Source organism: Sprattus sprattus (assembly GCF_963457725.1).
Source record: "Sprattus sprattus genome assembly, chromosome: 14".
Taxonomy (NCBI): domain Eukaryota; kingdom Metazoa; phylum Chordata; class Actinopteri; order Clupeiformes; family Clupeidae; genus Sprattus; species Sprattus sprattus.
This window is the reverse complement of record NC_137912.1, coordinates 25,322,991-25,341,303: the sequence shown is the minus strand read 5'-3', so window position 1 is coordinate 25,341,303 and position 18,313 is coordinate 25,322,991. Positions and strand designations below refer to the sequence as shown.

Genomic DNA, 18,313 nt, shown 5'->3' with positions numbered 1-18,313 from the left:
GGCTGCCTAAGAACAGGCCTGCTTTGTTGGTTGTGCAGCAGCCAGGTGTTAAAACCCATTCAATCCAATCAATACCTGGAGATTAATTTTTGCTTAACCCCAATCTGACATTGCAACTCTAGGTGCTCAGCTGTCTGGCTATTAGTTACCCACACACATGCATTACATACAGATACACATGATTTTTGCATTTGGTTTGTTGGATGTAACATTAATCTAATGGGAATTAAACGGATCATACAGTCAGATCCATGCTGTTTAAATGGGCAGAATGTAATCTCAACCTCAGGTTAAGGCATTTGCAGTACATCCCTATTTACATCATAAACACACAGGTCCCTAATTTAATTAACAGGCAACTGGCAATGAGCAAAACAACAAGCAGCGACCACCATGTACACCACGCATACAGACCAGAAATATGTCCAACACTCTCTGATGGATCCTCCGGATCCTGATTATACACAGTAGGACAGTCTTGCTAGTAGAAAGCTTCTAGAGAAGGTGACGATTATATGGGCCATTCTACCCTACTAATATGCAGTCCCTCAACAATAAAAACTATTTACAAAACAATTAGGTATTTAGGCATAGATATTTAATTAGAAAATGTTATGGTCTATATAAACCCAATGCATTACATGAGATAGTGATAAGCTAAATATATACAAAATCATCATTTATAGGGTACTTTCTATTGGGAAGTAGCTGTCCCCAACCCTGACATCTAAATTTCAATGCCTTTAAATAACACTTTTCAATTTTTTTTTATTTTTTTCAATGATTTAGTTTCAAATATCTTTATGATTAGGTTGAAACAGAACTTGGAATATTAAGATTTATTGTGGGTTTAATTTTTAAATCAATTTACTATACTTAAAAAATCATGTCCCTAGTTTTCATGTCACTACCGAAACACAAGAGTTTTAGTCCATTGGCTGAGCCTGTGTTTTAGCCACGACTCTGCATTTTTGACCATATAGTGACACTGCATCTCTGTCCCTAATGGTTGAATGGTAAGTAGCTAAATCCCATAGTTTTTATATAAATGTGTTCCAAAGTCTGATGTAACCTTAAGAATTGTCACTACCGAAACGCATGTTTTCTTCAATTAAGTAAACCTTTTGGGGTTTCATGGAAAATCTTATGTTTGTATGTGTGTTCACCTCTTCAAAGATGTGTTTGCAAGCCGTGTGCTTGCTAGAATTCTTTATTTATGCTTAAAGTTAGCTAGAATTGTCACTACCGAAACAGTCACTACCGAAACATATGGTAGTCAACAGATGATTTTGGTAGTGACAAAATGAAATGGTAAGTAGTTCAATCCCATCGTTTTTAAATAAATGTGTTGTGTGGACTAAAGGGCGGCCCAGAGCACCTTTTGGATGATTTTGGGAGAGAAATGAGCATCCATCCAACAGTGCAGTCACTACCGAAACAGTGCAGTCACTACCGAAACAGATAAATTGAACTTGAAAATTTGGTAAAAATTTCATTTCTATGGATTTCATTGTGAAAACCTTCAAGAAATATTTGTAAAAATACTCTTCAGAGAAGGGAAGGAAACACAATCTGAACAGGTCAATAATAATACTTTTTTACTATAGTAAATGTGATGTTTCGGTAGTGACAATTTTTGGAAGAGGAAAAACATTCCAACACATTCTGAAAATACAATATAAAACTTGACTGTTCTTTTACTAGATATGTGTACTTTAGATATGGTACAATATACATACGGACAAAGTTTTGGGAATAAACCATATAAAAATTCAAAATATATCCGACATGACTTTGCATCAATTCGGTAGAATGGCCCATATACGAAATGCCCTTCACAGCGCATGGGCCAGTTCAACTGCCAACAAAGTCAATAACAAGCGACAAGCAAAGTCCGCCATGTACAAACTAAAGCTAATTTCATAACTTGGCAAAATTATTTTCAAAATGTAATAGGCCTACCATGAGCAAGATCTTGAGCACAAACATGGACGAGTAAGCGCAGTGCTCCCACGTGCCACACAATAGCTTTAGTTAATGCAAGACAGACTTTGCTTGTTGCTCAGTGGTTTGCTTGTTGCCCATCAGTAGAATAAAGGCCCATAAAAGTCAACCCAAGACAACGACTTCCCACCAAGTTCACATTCAAGTATAAAATGTCTCTAAAATAATCTCAAATCAAGGAACATTAAATCAAGGAATGATTTTGAAAAGCAATCTACATTTCTATCCAAGCTCCGGTGATGCCCATATCAAAAGTAAATCACCACAAAGTGAAAATGCAATGAACTTATCTCTGGGAAATGATCCAGTCACAGAGGTGACATAAAGACCAGAAATATGTCACCTCTATTCTGAAGACCATTGGACAAGACTGGACAAACCAGCAAATCAGCACTCTCTGATGGAACCTCTGGATCCTGATTATACACAGTAGGACAGTCTTGCTAGTAGAAAGCTTCCAGAGAAGGTGATAATTAGATACAGTATATGGGCTGAGAAATAGCCTTCACAGCACATGGCCCAGTTTAACTGCCAACAAAGTCACACACTTTTTTCAGCCAGGTGATATAGGAGTTTTTGGCTTGAGTGTAGGATCTGCAGCCTGAGAGATACTGACCCTACACCACACATTTACTGTGCAGTTAGGGCAGTGTTTATGTTTGGTCTAATGACTCTGACCTGTCTGTCCGTAGGTTACATATTGGGAGAGCAAGGCAATGTAATCAGTCAGATACAGGAAGTGAAAACATCCACCAGATTAGTACTCACAGCCCGTGTGATTTTCTCTGTTCTGTGCCCACGTGAGAGGATGACTCCGGCTCCTCTGGGCCTTTCCGTGAGATGACAGGTCCTGTTATAGCAGTTTAAAGTCACCTGAAGTTTAATTTCACCCATGGCCTGAATACTCTGGCTGGGGTGTCTGTGTGGAAGCCTAGACTCTGATGAATGTTGTTGTATTAAATCTGTAAGAATCCACACCAATCTGAGAGTCAATGACTTGCATTTCTTTGAGCGAAAATCCCCAGCAGCGTGACCTGAAGTTATCTAACTGATGATGAGTGCAGATTTGGACACCAGGGGATTTATTTCAGAACGCTGCTGCACAGCTGACTGTGAGAAGAATATACATTACATTACACATGGTAGATTGCAACGTTCTCTGGTTTAAATATATAGTTTTCATAACCTCCAGTGTACTGCTCTTTGTTACCGTGTGTTTTAATGTAAGTTTATAAGAGTTCATTGATCCAAGAATACAATGTGTGTCACACAGACAATGTGTTATTTCCACCTTCTTCCTACAATTCTTGAATCAGTGTGGGTTTTTATACAAAACATTATAAAACTAAGGTTATTGGTCACTTTACATAACCAAGCTCCAAAATCATTAATGCTTTCCATATTTCAAATGATGTCAGTATTTTCTTAATGTTGAAAAAGTGTTCATTCCCTGAGGATGAAATCAAGTACACTTACACATACATCACCTTTTACACTCCTACCAACGCTGCATGAATAACAGAAGTGCTACCCGTACCCTGGCAAATATATTTTTAGAGGGGATCATTCAACATCAGTACCAGCCAGTGCACCCACTTGGCATGAATTCCTCCATTTTGTTTATCCTTCTATATTTAACATCCACCTCAATGAGAGACAAAGGCATGATGGACAGAGGAGATGAGATATGACGGGGCCTCTCCTCCCCTCCATCCCATCTACTATATAGGTGGGCACTCTGACAAGCATAAATTATGCTAATAGATCTGAATAAAAACACTTTATTCCAAAGGTTTCAGTACTTTGAAATGTCAAGATGATGTAGCGCATTACCTGGAGAGAACACTGAAGCTTAACTTAGAGCGCTAAAATATTAAAACAAGAAATTGTGCACTTTCCAGAGGAATGGGGGAGGTTGATGAAAAATGGAAAATGTGTAAGTGTGTCTTCCAGGTGGAGTTTTCTCATTTTATTAATTGATCTGAGCACTAAATTTATTCTTGAATAATTGAGCAGAGGAATGTTGAACATATATATTTATGAGCGTGCTTTTACAGAAAGTTTTGTCATTAGCTCTCCTTTGTCTTGTTAATCAATACAGCTGCTTTCCTTGTTATCTAAATGCTGAATTATAATTACAACAAAATTAATTATTTGATTTAAAAGAAAGTCGATTAGCTTAGGGTTATTGTGCATGGGCTGTTATCTGAAGCGAAGTAACATTGGCCCCTATTATTCCTGTCTAGATGAGATACACAGAAGACATTCACTACCAAATTGGAAGAAAGGTCCCTCAGCTGCTCCTGCAAAGTCTGCATATAATTTGGAGAAGCAACAGCGCTAAGCTGCTAAATTAACCAGAGCGGCCTGTTAATTGAACAGTTCCATTGTTACCGTGACAAACTGCCTATTGATTGGACTTCTAGGCCTGGCCCTGGCCCGACCGTCCACTCCTGGGGTAGAAAACACAACCTGGCTTGGTGGAAGGAGAGAGAGAGAGAGAGAGAGAGAGAGTGAGTGCAGAATGACACAGAAAGAAAGAGAGAAAGAGGGTAAGAGAGAGAAAAGCAAGTGAGAGAGACAGAAACCGAATAAGAGAGAGCTTGGTTTGCGTGCTTGGGAGGCTTGGTCTGGGTGTTCAATTACAGCACCCAGGAGCGAAATCAATACCATTTAAATTGCTTATGGTAATCACCTGCATTCCAATCATCGGGATCAGCATAAGCAATCTGCTGACCCCAACCATATGCTCCCCCTTCAAATTTAAGCATATGAGAGGTCACTCAGCCCAGAGGCCTGTTGGTGCTTCACTGACGGGGATACACCTCTCCATGCGCGCCATGGAAACAGAGAGAGGCACGTGCTGGTGGTGGCTATCAGAAACACCAGACAGTATAGCATCTCTGGCCAAGCCAGGTCAGCTGCTGCATATTGTATTCCGATATGAACCATAGTAGGTCACATCAATACACTGTGGGTGGGTGGGTGGTATGATTCTCTCTCAAGGGGTTAGTAAATCCTCCACTAACCCCACCTCTGTAGGAGAGGTGAGCTGTGCACTGCAGTGCTGTCTTGTATTGCTCCATGTCCCCACAGTGGGGGTCAAGGAACACTTGAAGGCCCAAACATATTAGCAAAGTGTCATATCACAGCCCAGGGCTCTAGCTTACCACCTACAGTGCTTACCATAAAAGTGTCCACGCCAGGATTGCCGGCACATTCCGAGATGACGAGAACCCTTGTGTGTCAGACTCTGATTGGAGCGTCAGCCAAATACCTGGGCTCCGGCTGCGGCTGATTTATCATTTTCCGAGGGGGCTGACAGTCAGTATATGGCTAACTGTTCATTAATTTTTCAGGGCCCAGGGAGCCATTGTATGATATAAATCTCCTCTGTAGCTGAGCGCCAGTTGGGTGTGTGACTTTGAAGTTCTGCCTAATTAAGCCCCAGTACAGTTAATGAGCAGAACAGTAAGGCAGTGGGCAGATGTGAAAAATCTACATCTGCTGGACCAGCGATACCAAGCACCAATGCACAATAAAAGGGTAAAATGCTTTTCTACCTAGGCCTCTTTTTGCCTTCTGTTCCTAGGCCTCTTTCTGCCTTCCCTATCTAGGGTTATATATATTGCATGGTTATGCTATCTATTTCGATATGATCTCATATAAACAAACACAAGCACATAGACACATGTAAATGAATGTCATGGGAATAGTTGCAGGGTAACCAGACGCCCCTTTAGCTCTTCCTTACCTCTCCTGTGACTCAGGTTGGGCAGCTCTCATGGACAAGCGTGGACGTGCAGCTGGTGGGAGGATGGGAGTTATTGATCACAGCAGAGGGTTGAGGTGTAGTCCATCCTATGGGGCAGTAAAATGCTTGGCTTGTCTGAGAAATAGGTGGGCCCCTAGAAGTGAAGGAGAGTGGTGAAACTTGGCCGTATGCATGAGTAACTGAGCTACCTTGGCCTGGCGCTCTGCTTGATCATTTAGAGTTGTTCCTGTGGGCAAGAGCGATGACGGCCATAATTAAAGTGACAATCTCTAATACATCTGCCAGTAATGAGAGCAGAAGAGAAACAGACTAGTATTACACCAGGCTTCATAGAACAAAAAGACTTTTCACACAAGGGATGAGAGATCAGAGCAGATCATTGTGTACCCCAGGTGAGCTGTGGAAATTCATTACAAGATGGTAATGCAGTTGAAAATATACACTTAAGGGACAGAGCCTTCACTTGACACACCTTTAGATCATGTAGATTTGGCCAGATGCACTCCTCTAATATGCAGGCATCAGCCACAGGTTAATGGGTAATCCTACCGAGAGGAAAGGTCAGTAAGATCTGTTAGTAAGAGCATGCTACGCAAACTAACTTGTGCGACAGCAATGTTCTGATAAATCCTGATTCCTGTTCAACTCCTGTCCAAGCCTGTTATACCAATAAATGAATTCTAAACAGAATGATGGAGTACAGGTGACAGCTATAATGTGAGTCATGGGCCCTATTTCATTACAGCACACTCAAAAATAAAATATATTAAAACAAACTAAAATAAGAAACACCATAAAAAAGTGAGATAGTAGCTACAATTTAAATTAGTTGGGCAATGGTCCAACTATACCACACAAGAGAATGTGTTAAGGAATGTTTGTTTACTTTTGACACAGTTCATAGAGAGAGGATTGGGGCTTAAATGGAAAGTGATTAGGAAATTGATGTGGGCAGAAGTATTTCCTCACAGATGACAGTTATTGGGACAGCTCTCTCACCAGGCTCTGTGCCTGTGACCGAGTCAGTAATGATCTGTTTGAGTTTTAAAATGTCTCCCCCTACTGGACACAGTGGATATCATGCATTCACTCACTGCTGAGGAATACCATGTTATTATTAGCACACCGTAAGTAAATGCTACATACAAGTTATCCCACAGTGTCGACTGCAGATTCTTTATTTATTTGTTTTTGTGTGTTTTTTTCTTTACAAATTCAATAGAAAATTCTGTAACTTCAAAGATATAGTGTGTCTTCATTGCAGTGCGGATCAATCCATCTCACTGCTCCAAGTAGACCAATTTGTCATGAAACCAACCTGACTTGATGAAGACGACTTCAATGAATGAATGACATTAAATGTAATGAAAGACAATGAAATGAAAGACAATGAAATGAAAGACAATGAAATTAAATTAATTGAAATGAAATGATATTGGCAAATGTGGAAAAAAAAGTATAGTCTAATCCGGCACACAAGTGCACAGACTGCATAGTCTCATCATTCTTGAGTGTCACATTCCAGTTGTCAGTTCATCAGTCAAGAAGAATTATGAAAATTGCAGTTGATATTACGTGCAATGTTTTTTAAACTGGTGTTTTAGTGAATATTTAAAGTGAAGTCAGGTGAGGATAAGTGACAGTGGCATCCTCTACAGGTAGAGAGCAGTGGTGAGAATCCTGTAAGACATGGAGAAGGTGGATAGCAAGCCCACCCCAAAGCATAGAGCCCTACTTGGCTGTGGCAGTGGGACAAGATATGCCACGGAGTGACAGAAGCGGGAGACCACAAAGACCCTGAAGTGGAGCAGGGCAGTGCTGAGTTGAGGCCCGGTCAAGGCGTAGAGAAGCCCGATCACCAGGAATGGGATGACGTTCTCTAGGTCATTCTGATGGCATCTGAGGAGAGGGAGGGGGGGGAGCACACTGGGTGAGGTCACTGAGAGGACTCTACCATTGCACATTGATATGTCTCTAGTGAACATAGTGAAAGTGCATGCAAACAAATTATTCAAATTAACATTTTAAACCATGCTTTTTCTATTTTAATGTAGCCAAAACATTCTAAACCACCATACCTCCTTACACGTTCCACATCAGGGTCCACCCTGACCAGTTTCTTCTTATCCTCTTTAGACATGTCCAAACTGGTGTCCTCCATGTTAGCAAAAGCCTGTATGGTGAGGTGTGGAACAGATTACATGTTTGCTGCACATGCTTTTAATTAACATTCAAATTAGTACATTGTTTGTTTCATCTTAAATATGACCTATTACATGTAATTATTACACATCTGATGAAAGCAACCGTACCTTTCTTGTCAAGCGAAAGTATGAAGTCAAGGGGGACATAAGCATCATCTTCAGGGTGACGATGGTAGCGTATGTTGAAAAGGCCAAGAAGACCTCACTGTCTATCATATGCACAACTTCAGCCATAATTTCAGCTAGTAAAAGACAGTCAAATGGAACAAATGTGTTCATGACACAAGAGTGAAAACATGCACGATTTGGACGTGTCGGCAACAGTCTTAAACCAGTTTTTTAATATGACGACATGGAAAACAGTCCTAATAAATTAACCGACTGCGTGGAGTAGCCTTTTTCCTTCGAGTTTTGCAACAAAGGTTGCATAAACTGTTCAGGACTTTTTAATAAGGCCTTATTCTACACTGTGTCCATATTTACAAAAATGCAGCGTAAGCCAAATTTGCAATTACTTGAAACAGTCTCCTGCTCTTAAGAATTTGACCATAATTTACAACGGCTGTTCGCTGAGAACAGCAATTGAAACAGTGCCTCATTCGTTTATGTTAGTTAGTTGACACATGCATGTAAAGACGTTTATTAATAAACTTTTAAGTCTTCTTCAACACATTTCGTCTATTTTATAAGGTCTGGAATTTGTAGCCTACTGTTATTGCGCAAATCATTCTTTCCCACCTTATAGAGACGAGATCCTCCACCTAGTCGAGTGCGGCTAAAAGTTTCAAAGTACAGCGGTGGTGGCCGTCGCAATCTTTAAGTGCAGTAGGACAATGAGAAGTTTGGGGAAACGCCACGTTACGCAATGGGGTAGACACAGGAGAATTTGTGCCCTCGGCGCAGAGTTTTTACAGTCACTCCCCCCTGTAATGCGAATGTTTTCGGTGCGCAGCGCCTTCATGCGTCTGTTAAAGATAAAGGCAGGATCTATCTGTCGAAAACAGAATTAGCTGACATTCTGTGAAATATGAAGATGTTAGATAACCGATTTTATTTGGGCAAATATGGGCAGGTCCATGTCTTGGCCACACCAAGTACAATGTACAATGGTCACACAAAGTATAATGTGTGTATGAGAATCAATGTGTATGATAATGTGTATGAGAATCAGTGGCAAGGCAGTGGCGATTTAATGTCACACAAACTGACCACAGATAAGCCACAGCACAGGCCTGAGTCACAATGACTGATCACATCAGAGGATAACACTCAACAAGACAACATCAAATATTTAGAACACTCATGAGAGAACATCTGCTCAAAATGTATTTCAGGAGTTATCCTGCAACAACATGCCAATCCTTGACACAAACAAGACAAGATCCCAGCCACATAAACAATATACTGTTTCAGTGCAGATGCGCAGAATAACTGATGTACAGGTCTTATATGAATGGAAAGCAGTACAAATACAGCAGTTCCCTTACAGCACCAGCACAGTGCTGAGGACCCTGTAGGCCATGGATAATGTGCTTATCAGACCGACCATCCAAGACGCCCCTCTGCTTGGCTGGGGGAGGGTGAACACATAGGCTACAGTATGGCAGAACCGAGAGCCTACAAAGACCCTGAAGTGCAGAAGTGCCGTTGAGAGATCTGGTCCAGTCAGAGCGTAGAGAAGTCCAATAATAACAAATGGAATGATGTTCTCCAGGTCATTCTGATGGCATCTGGAGATGGAACAGTAACAGTGGTTATGACTGCAGGGTCTACAACACACCTGATAATGCTGCACTCATCAAATTATCCAACAAATACTTATAACATTAGACGTGAACGACAAATAACTGTTATGACTCCATATATAAAAGTTTGCAGTATTTGTTGTCGCCTCTTAATGTTTCCTTCAGAATTAGATCATTATAGCCAATAATGATGTGAACTGCATTTTTATTCTTGCTATTCCTGCACTTTTATTCTTAACAAATTTGTAAACAACACTTTTACGTCATTCATTCAATGATTACCTGCGTACTCGCTCAACATCAGGATCAACTCTAAGCATCTTCTTCTTGTCCTCGGGTGTCTTTCCATGGGCAGTGTCTTCTGGGTTGGCAAAGGCCTTAATCAAGGTAGAAAAGAGTATCTGATCAAAGGCCAAATTTACCAGCCAGTATAGCCTTCTGATACAGAGATGGATGACAAATCCAAACAATACTTCAGGACATCTGAATATTCAAAACTAAATCTTTATTGCCTGCAGAAGATGATTTCCCAAAAATATGTTTTCTTTGAAGCGTAGGCTACCTTTCTAGTGAAGCGAGTATATCCAGTCATCGGGGCCATAAGCAGCATCTTCAGGACAACTATTGTGGCATAGGTAGCAAAGGCTTGCAATACTTCACCCTCAATCAGGTTAGCCATTTTTCTATGGGATAAAATGAGACAAAAATACTTTTACGGATGTGCATAACCCAGACAAAATGTTTCTAAAAAGTCAGGGTTAGAGTGAACTTATACATTACATTTTCACCTAGTTTCAACTGGTAAAACTAATCTTGTAAATTAAGTCGTTTTATGGCTGTGGTCGGTGTCGTGACTGATAGTGAAACAGTTTCGAAAAACAAATCTGTTATATCAAATTCCGCTATTTGAACCAAGTGGCGAAACAATTTTGAAGTGTAAAGAAGAATAAAACAACTTCTTACCTTCACTAAAGGCTGAGGAGGCTACTTAAAGGATTGTTTTCGTGCAACTGTACTTCTCTTGAGCAACATGGGCGTAACCACAATGGAAGTGAATTTGAATTTTCTGAACATCAGCCAACCGACCGCGAACAAAATCCAGTTCTTCTTTAAGGTGGTGGGGAAGTCAACAGACTCAACAAATACATACAGGCGCTAAAAGACTGTGAGCAAAGGATTTTCGGCCGTTTGAAAACTATAAATAAGAAATTAGTTCATGGGTCCACAGTATTTCTCTTATTTTTTTCTGAAAGAGAAACGTGAGATTTATCTTTGTTAATCTCTATGGCCCTCACCTGTGACCTGGTTGCCTAACAAGCACCTGTTTTGAAACACCTAGCCAGTTTTGCCGAGTCATTGTGAGTTTGCAAAGCATGTACAAACAGACTTAGTCTTATTCGTTTTAATCTCTATAGTAGAAAATATATTGGCAAGTGAAATATTGAATATTGGTAGCACTTGAATGGTGGGAATTTAGCCGCCCATGTATTGAACTGCCTGTGTACATACCCATTGACTTATGTAAGTATGATTAAAAGCTCACTAGGTATTTTATTGGTATCTATTTACAGTGGGTGGTAATAACTTTGTCTTTTGTATACTCATGGTAACACTTTATAATGTCCCAACATTGTTTCTGAGAATGTAGATTACATGTAAACCAACAGCATTCACTGTGAAATGTCAGGTGAAAAAATGAAATACAGAACCTTATTTTATTTCTGTATAGAACACAGGCTTATGGATAATCCATTTCAGGTAATTTAACATGGTGGTGATGGAGGACTGTCTCATCCCACAGAGTTGTGAATGCTGTCAGTCAAAGTATGGCAGGAGATGGGAAGGTGTCTCTATAATGCCTTAAGGGCCTGGGCTGCAGTTCCGCTTCTCACTTGGCACATCAGTGTACTCAAACTCCAAACAGTAACGATATGAGACACACACACACACACACACACACACACACACACACACAGGAGTGTGGCAAAGTTTGATCAGCTTCATAGTAAGAAGATATGTCATGTAGGCCAGTCTTGTAGGCCACAGTGTCACAAAGTGTCAGAGAGAGGTGATATTATGTATGAAGTGTATTACCAGGACCAGTTATATACTATTCCTTAACCCTGCTCTGAACTAAAAAAAAAAATACATTTGAGAATTTATAACTGAGCAGCTTCCCCCATGCAGCACAGTGTTCATGTACTGTACCCGTGCAACTGTGTAAAGGCTAGCTACAGTTCAAGACCAACCTGACATCTGTGAATGTAACATTGTGTGAGTGTGAGGGAGAGAGTGTGTGTGTGTGTGTGTGTGTGTGTGTGTGTGTGTGTGTGTGTGTGTGTGTGTGTGTGTGTGTGTGTGAGTGTGAGTGTGAGTGTGTGTGTGTGATTGTGCACAAGTATGTGTGCACATGTGTAAGAGAAAGAGAATAATACAGTGTGATTTCCCACCAGGTCCTGTTAATGGCAAACACTTGCATTGATCCCACCAGTCTCACCAGTAATTGGGATGCTGGCTGTGATGTTGCCGCATTGATTTCTCATGGTAGCCAGCGTGTGCTTGGGCTGTAGGACAACAACGACTAAATAACCGTCTGGCCAATGATCTTAATGCCAGGAGCCAAGCATGCCTATTGATTTCATTACTGAATGCCTCCTAGGTTCCAGGCACATACATTTTTTTATTGATCCATGGCAGCGTCTACAATACTTTCTGCACTGTCACATGCAAGTTGTCCAGCCAATCAATGCGAGCGGACTGCTGAGTGCACCAGATTGCATAGGTACAGCTTTTGTACGCAATAAATTTCCCATCATGCAATCACTGTTTGGAGGTGACCCCCATCGACAGAATTGATGTGTGTGAGTGCCCCGTACAAACCAGGGGAATAAACCTAAACTATTGACTGATTAACCTGTCCCTTTACATTTCATTTGCCCCCATTTGAAAGCCGGAGCAATTACATCAGTGCAACCACTTTACAATACCAGAGCATATCATCAGCAAGGGCACTCAAGCTTAAGAAACACCTGACTGCTCGAAATTCATTTGGTAATTAAGTGAATTCTATGACATTGCAAGATTGATGAATAGCGCGTTATTTTGTACTCTTTTATTCAAGGCCTTTTTGACATAGTGATGATCCTGTCAGCCCCTTTTTCTTAGTTTTTCTAGTTATGCTCAAGCACGCCCCAAAGTTCCAGACCCTGTCAGCACGTATGCGCACTCACACTGTGCACGCTCTGATCTGACCCTAATGGAGGCTACCTGTCTTGTTGCCTTCACGAGGCGAGCAGAGGGGGACCTTTCCCCTGGCAAATGGCCCTTAATGAAGACAGTCATTAAGGAGCAGCGCTTGTTTTGCACCCATAATTAGGCCAACACATGTGCCCAACGGCCTCAACGCTATCAGCTTAGTCTCGTCCATTTGCTCCAAACAGTACATCAAATTGGTGCAAAAAAACAAGCCTGTTTTCCCTGTATCTCCGGGGTCACATCATTATAATGGGCTGTCACGCAGACTCTTCTGTAATCACGACTCATTTAGGTTTTATGATAAATAAAGCCGATTAAATCCTTTACAAAACCATTACATTAAAATTTTCATATAAAATACAAAATATAAGAGACACAATCATTTAATAAGAGTGAAATGGGTATCCAAAGCCATTATCAGCTTATTCAATCAGCTGTTATCAACTGTTGAATATCTTGACAGGTTTTGCTTGGTATGCTTGTCCTCTAAAGAATTTAGGAACGATGTTCCCGAGTAGAAAGCATTCTGCAGTATGACACTTGCAGCAGAGGTCATTCTAACAGCATATGTTCTTCTCTGTGAAACCCACTCACTTCTTTCCCTCTGCTGGCTGTGGTTCTATCTACGTATTAAATGTGTGTTGTTCTAGACATTTGTCAGTGAATTTCGAATACGAAACCTTTGAGACGGTTGGTGAAAGGAGTATTTCAGTCATGTCCTGACCTTTAACCTCCTCTCCTGCTGCCATTATCAGTGCTTATTATACGGCTCTTCAGAATGTTCCAAAAAGTACCGTTGATTTGAATGGGCCATCCCTACGTCATACCCATACATTAATTCCTGCTAACAGACCTCTGCGAAAGATAATCACCGCTGTCATTGGCAACGGGTTTTGTACTTCTAATTCACATCTTTCATATCATTCCGCCAGAAGTCCAGTCATTTTAACGCAACAGTAGAGAGTAATTTGAAGTCAGCAAGTAATGGGTTGCTATGCAACACCTGAAACTTCAAAGTTCTATTTGCTTGAAGAACTATTTATTTCTAAACGGGACACATGAAACGGCACCTAAATCATTAAAAAGAGGTATGTTGGAGGAATGTCTTCTATCGTTTTTGGCAAGTACCCGTATAATAAGCGGGATAATGTATTGTCCGTCGGTCATTCTCCAAAAATAATTCCCTTCAGGACGAAACAACACCCTCCGCTGCGCGTCGGGGTGTTGTTCGCCCCGTCGGGAATTATTTTTGAAGAATGACCTCCGGACAATACATTATCCCTTACATGATCGAATAAGAAGTATGACTTGCTCTACTTGTCCATACTGCTTGCTTAGGAGTATGACTTGTTCTGCTTGCAAATCCTGTTTGCTAATCTGCTATCATATATTTCCTTCCCAAGCATGTAGGCATATGGTCACGTGAAGACAGATTAACATACATCGTCATTCCCACTTACCATCTTACAAAATTGTAAGAAAAGCTTTCACAACACAGCATCACTAACTATATCGTCAAAAGACACCAGTTCACATGCTAGAAACATTTTATAATTTCCATCTGCGCTTTCACGTGTATTTGTAAGGATTTTGCATTCATATTAGGTAGATAGCTTTAGACCAAAATTCCTTACCTCTGCATTTAACTAGTATATGGTGTTGGTTTGGTGTCAATGTTTTCTGCCAAAACATTTTCACAAGGCATTGAAATTAGTATTGAGTAAACATTAAGCATTCTCTCTGTGCAAAGAGTAGATTCACAACTGATAACAGAATTTTAACAAGGGCAAAGCACAGCAAAGTCCACGAGCAAAGAGGCTGACCCCTTTACCACTGAGTAGACCAGGGACGTGCAGTCATAGGAGGCAGGGGAGGCAGAGCCTCACCTGTCATTTTGAAAAGTAAAAAAAAAAAATATTAAAAAATATATATATATATTTTTTATAATAATCATATATATTTATGTATTATACAATAAATATTCATATTTCTCTAGTTATCTGTGTTACGAGTGTCATTTCTGCATGATTCCGATCATTTCGAGCATTTTTATTATCAAAATCGCTGAATTTGAGCATTTCCGGTTCCCAGTGATCAGCCAATGAACATTGGACGTGCGGTCAAGGGAGGCAGATGCATTGCAGTCTATGGGCAGGGTAGGCAGTGCCTCCCCTAGGATTGCGAAATCACTCCAAACTGGGTTTTACGCATGCGTGCGCAAGCGTAGAACCTTTTGAGTTGAGCTGAAAACGCATTGAAAAATATTGCAAGGGAGGCACGCACTACCACGGATTCAAGAAGGGTGGCGAGCGAGAGGGCACTTGTTGGGTATATATTCTGACGTTGGACTTTCTTCTTCACTTCTCTACTTGAGTTTGACAGCGAAAATGGAAGACCGATTGCTAACCTGAAGCTGTTCTCAAAACTGAACTTTCAGTCCAAACAAGACTGGAGGCATGTTGAATTAACTAAGAACGTTTAAGTATTTTAAGTTAACACAGTAGTATTACACATTTGCATTGGAGTATTTCACGTTTCCCAACGGGACTACATATTCATGCGCAACACGAACCTAAAGAAGCTAAAGGCTGTTGATGCAGGAAAGTTGCCTTGAAGTTGTGAGCAGACTAGGTAGGTGCTAATCCTGAGCTAAACTAGCCACTGACTGCATTCACTCAAGAAGAGGACAACGGATTTCCACTGATCTATACTGATAATCGTGAGTGGATTAATTTTGTTTCACCTCAAACTGGCGGTTATGAGCTCCAACGAAAGTGCACCAACTTTAAATTATACTGGCCTGTAGAACATTTTGGTATTGTGTGCTATGTATGCGGTGTTTAACTGTTTACATGTTAATATGTTGTTTAAATAAATATGGAATTGTTTTTTCGAAGCTGTCCGAGTTGGTTAAATGGTCATTTAAATTAGCATCCCACCACCGTAGTTATATTTTCTCCAGACAAAATGAAATGAGCCATATCATTGGTGGGAGGGCTACATACACTAGCTTGCAACTATTAATATGTTATTAATAACTCATCATAATACAATAAAAAAACAATCGTTTGAAAATAATGGTATTAGACAATAAAACAACGTTTTTTCAGTTCTGATCAGATGACAATTTTAAAACCATAGACATATATACATGTATATATTATATATATAGTTTAAACTAGAGCTCAAAATGACGTAATCACTTCCGGTTTCTGTGCCTCACCAGCTCCGAACCTCACTGCACGTCCCTGGAGTAGACCAAGCCTTAACGCCCCCAGGGAAACAACATAGGTCCTTGGTGTATTAGCCAGATTATAGCTACCCCGGTCACTCTAACAAATCTGACCATCTTCCTGGTATGGTTCATACAGAGCACTATACCTGCATGTAAACAATCAATAATGGGTAATTAAAACCTAAAACTAGTTCATGCTTACGTGCAGTATCATTATAAGAGTTTCTGTCATTTATCTGTATGGTGTTATCATCCTACTGTTGAAGTCTCGATAGTTTATTCTTATTCTTCACCACCCAGTTTGTTTGACTGTAGTGTGTTCCCAGTCTTAATGGTGTGTGAGCTCGTGGATGTGGGCATCATCTTGAGGGCAAAGTAGCAGCCTGTGCTCAGCCTCCAGGGTACAAATTAAGATGATAATGGACAGCGGGTCTTGCTAAGTGGACCTGGCTTATGTAGGCTACAGCGTGCTCCCTTACACTTAGTGCACATCAGAAGCGCGAGCATGAGCTCCTGCCAGGCACTGTGCCTGCGCCCCGCTCACGCCGTGGGGGGGGGGTGGGGGTGGGGGGGCTCTGACTCATTAGGGTGCTTATTTTAACGAAGAGGCTCAGCGCCGCAGAACGCCGGGTGCTGAATCCAGCCCCACGAATCTGCTTCCCCCTGCTCACAAAGGGGATATAAATCTCCTTTCGGCAGGATAATTACTGGGATAATTTTATCCGTAATGATGCTTGTCAGTCAGGAGTGCTGATGAAATTAGGGGAAGAAGCTCGTGGTGCAGGGGGGGAAAAAAGACATTCTCAGCGGATTTATCTGTCAAGACTATAAAGAGAAAGAGAAAAGAAACTAAGGCCTCAAACTTTTGCTCCGCTCCTGACCTATTGTGGGAGATGTTTTTTCTGCAGCCTGGTGAGATGTATTCCTTTGAAGAGAGAGTAGTAACAGCACAGCATTCTACATCTGGAACCAGGCAGCAGTCAGACATATCACCTTAGGGAAACAGTAAACAGCGAGGACAAATGACCGTTGTTGACACAATATTAGCATCACTCATAATGATGAAACTGTCTTGCAGTACAGACACAACACAATGTGTGTTTTGTATGCTTCTTGCCATCCGAGTACATCATTCAACCTGACACCTCATTTACTGTTCATACATACACCTGCCGATAAATATGCAGACACATTCTGTGTTATGGGCAAAGCTTGGAGGACCAGGATAGGCTTTTAACAAAACAGAGTGCTTGATCACAACGTAGAAAGCCGGGGAAGTCAACGCTCGCCCCGGTGGCGACGCAACTGTGCGGCTTTGATCTCTGACGATGAATTCTCTTAGCTTGTCTTAGTTTTTCAAATAGTGCTACTTAAATTATTTCGGAGATGCCATTACCCTGGCGATGTGGCAAAGGTAAAGCCCTCCTGTGGATTTGGGGAAGATAAAAGGGGCGCACAGAGAGGCGTCACGACAGGAGCGTTATAATATTTAGCATAAGCAGCTCCAAACATCCCTTTAAGGGAGAGATGTCTCACGCTTTCTTTCTTTTTTTTTAAAAAAATTAACAAGGAGGAAGTGGGACCCTGCTTAGTGTTGTATCACTCCACAAAGGCGAGTGAACAATCGCTTATTATGTCAAACTTTGACAATGACAGAATTAGAGCAGGGCTTCTTGAGCGCCTCGTCCCCCACTGGGAGAAGTGCCACACACACAACTCAGAAAAGAAAGTTTACTTTCACTGTCATTTGAAATTATGCTCATTTGCATTTGCAGAGAGAAGGGGGCCACATGAAAACAATACGGCGCTTTTAGGAGCGTACGGGCAAGAGAACAACACTTCCAAATCAAGACCAGGGGTTCACATCACACAACACAGGTTTGTGGTGAGGGTAAGAGAGCTAAAGCAAACAAGATGGCGTACGTCTGTTTATAATGCCTTTTAAACACGGGGCTGGACTTTTTTTACATGAACATTAGCTGACTCTTCACTTATTCACTCCATTCACTTAGCACCATGGTTCCATGGTCCTCGCGCCTTTTTTCACAAGAGACCCACAAGAGAGAAGAAGTGAATTCTTCTAAAAAAAATGTAA

General features: G+C 41.0%; 2 protein-coding genes across 2 annotated transcripts; both read right to left on the bottom strand.

The window, feature by feature from the left end:
- Positions 1–7,431: 7,431 nt before the first annotated feature.
- Positions 7,432–8,217, bottom strand: LOC308375183 (microsomal glutathione S-transferase 1-like; the record flags this gene model as incomplete). The annotated part of the gene is made up of 3 exons (XM_080851255.1): positions 7,432–7,678; positions 7,858–7,952; positions 8,092–8,217. The coding sequence occupies 3 exons, from the start codon at positions 8,215–8,217 to the stop codon at positions 7,432–7,434; spliced, it is 468 nt and encodes a 155-aa protein (XP_080707381.1).
- Positions 8,218–9,162: 945 nt separating this feature from the next.
- On the bottom strand, positions 9,163–10,407 carry LOC308375182 (microsomal glutathione S-transferase 1-like; the record flags this gene model as incomplete). The annotated part of the gene is made up of 3 exons (XM_080851254.1): positions 9,163–9,713; positions 10,011–10,105; positions 10,291–10,407. The coding sequence occupies 3 exons, from the start codon at positions 10,405–10,407 to the stop codon at positions 9,467–9,469; spliced, it is 459 nt and encodes a 152-aa protein (XP_080707380.1). The 3' UTR covers positions 9,163–9,466.
- Positions 10,408–18,313: the final 7,906 nt, after the last annotated feature.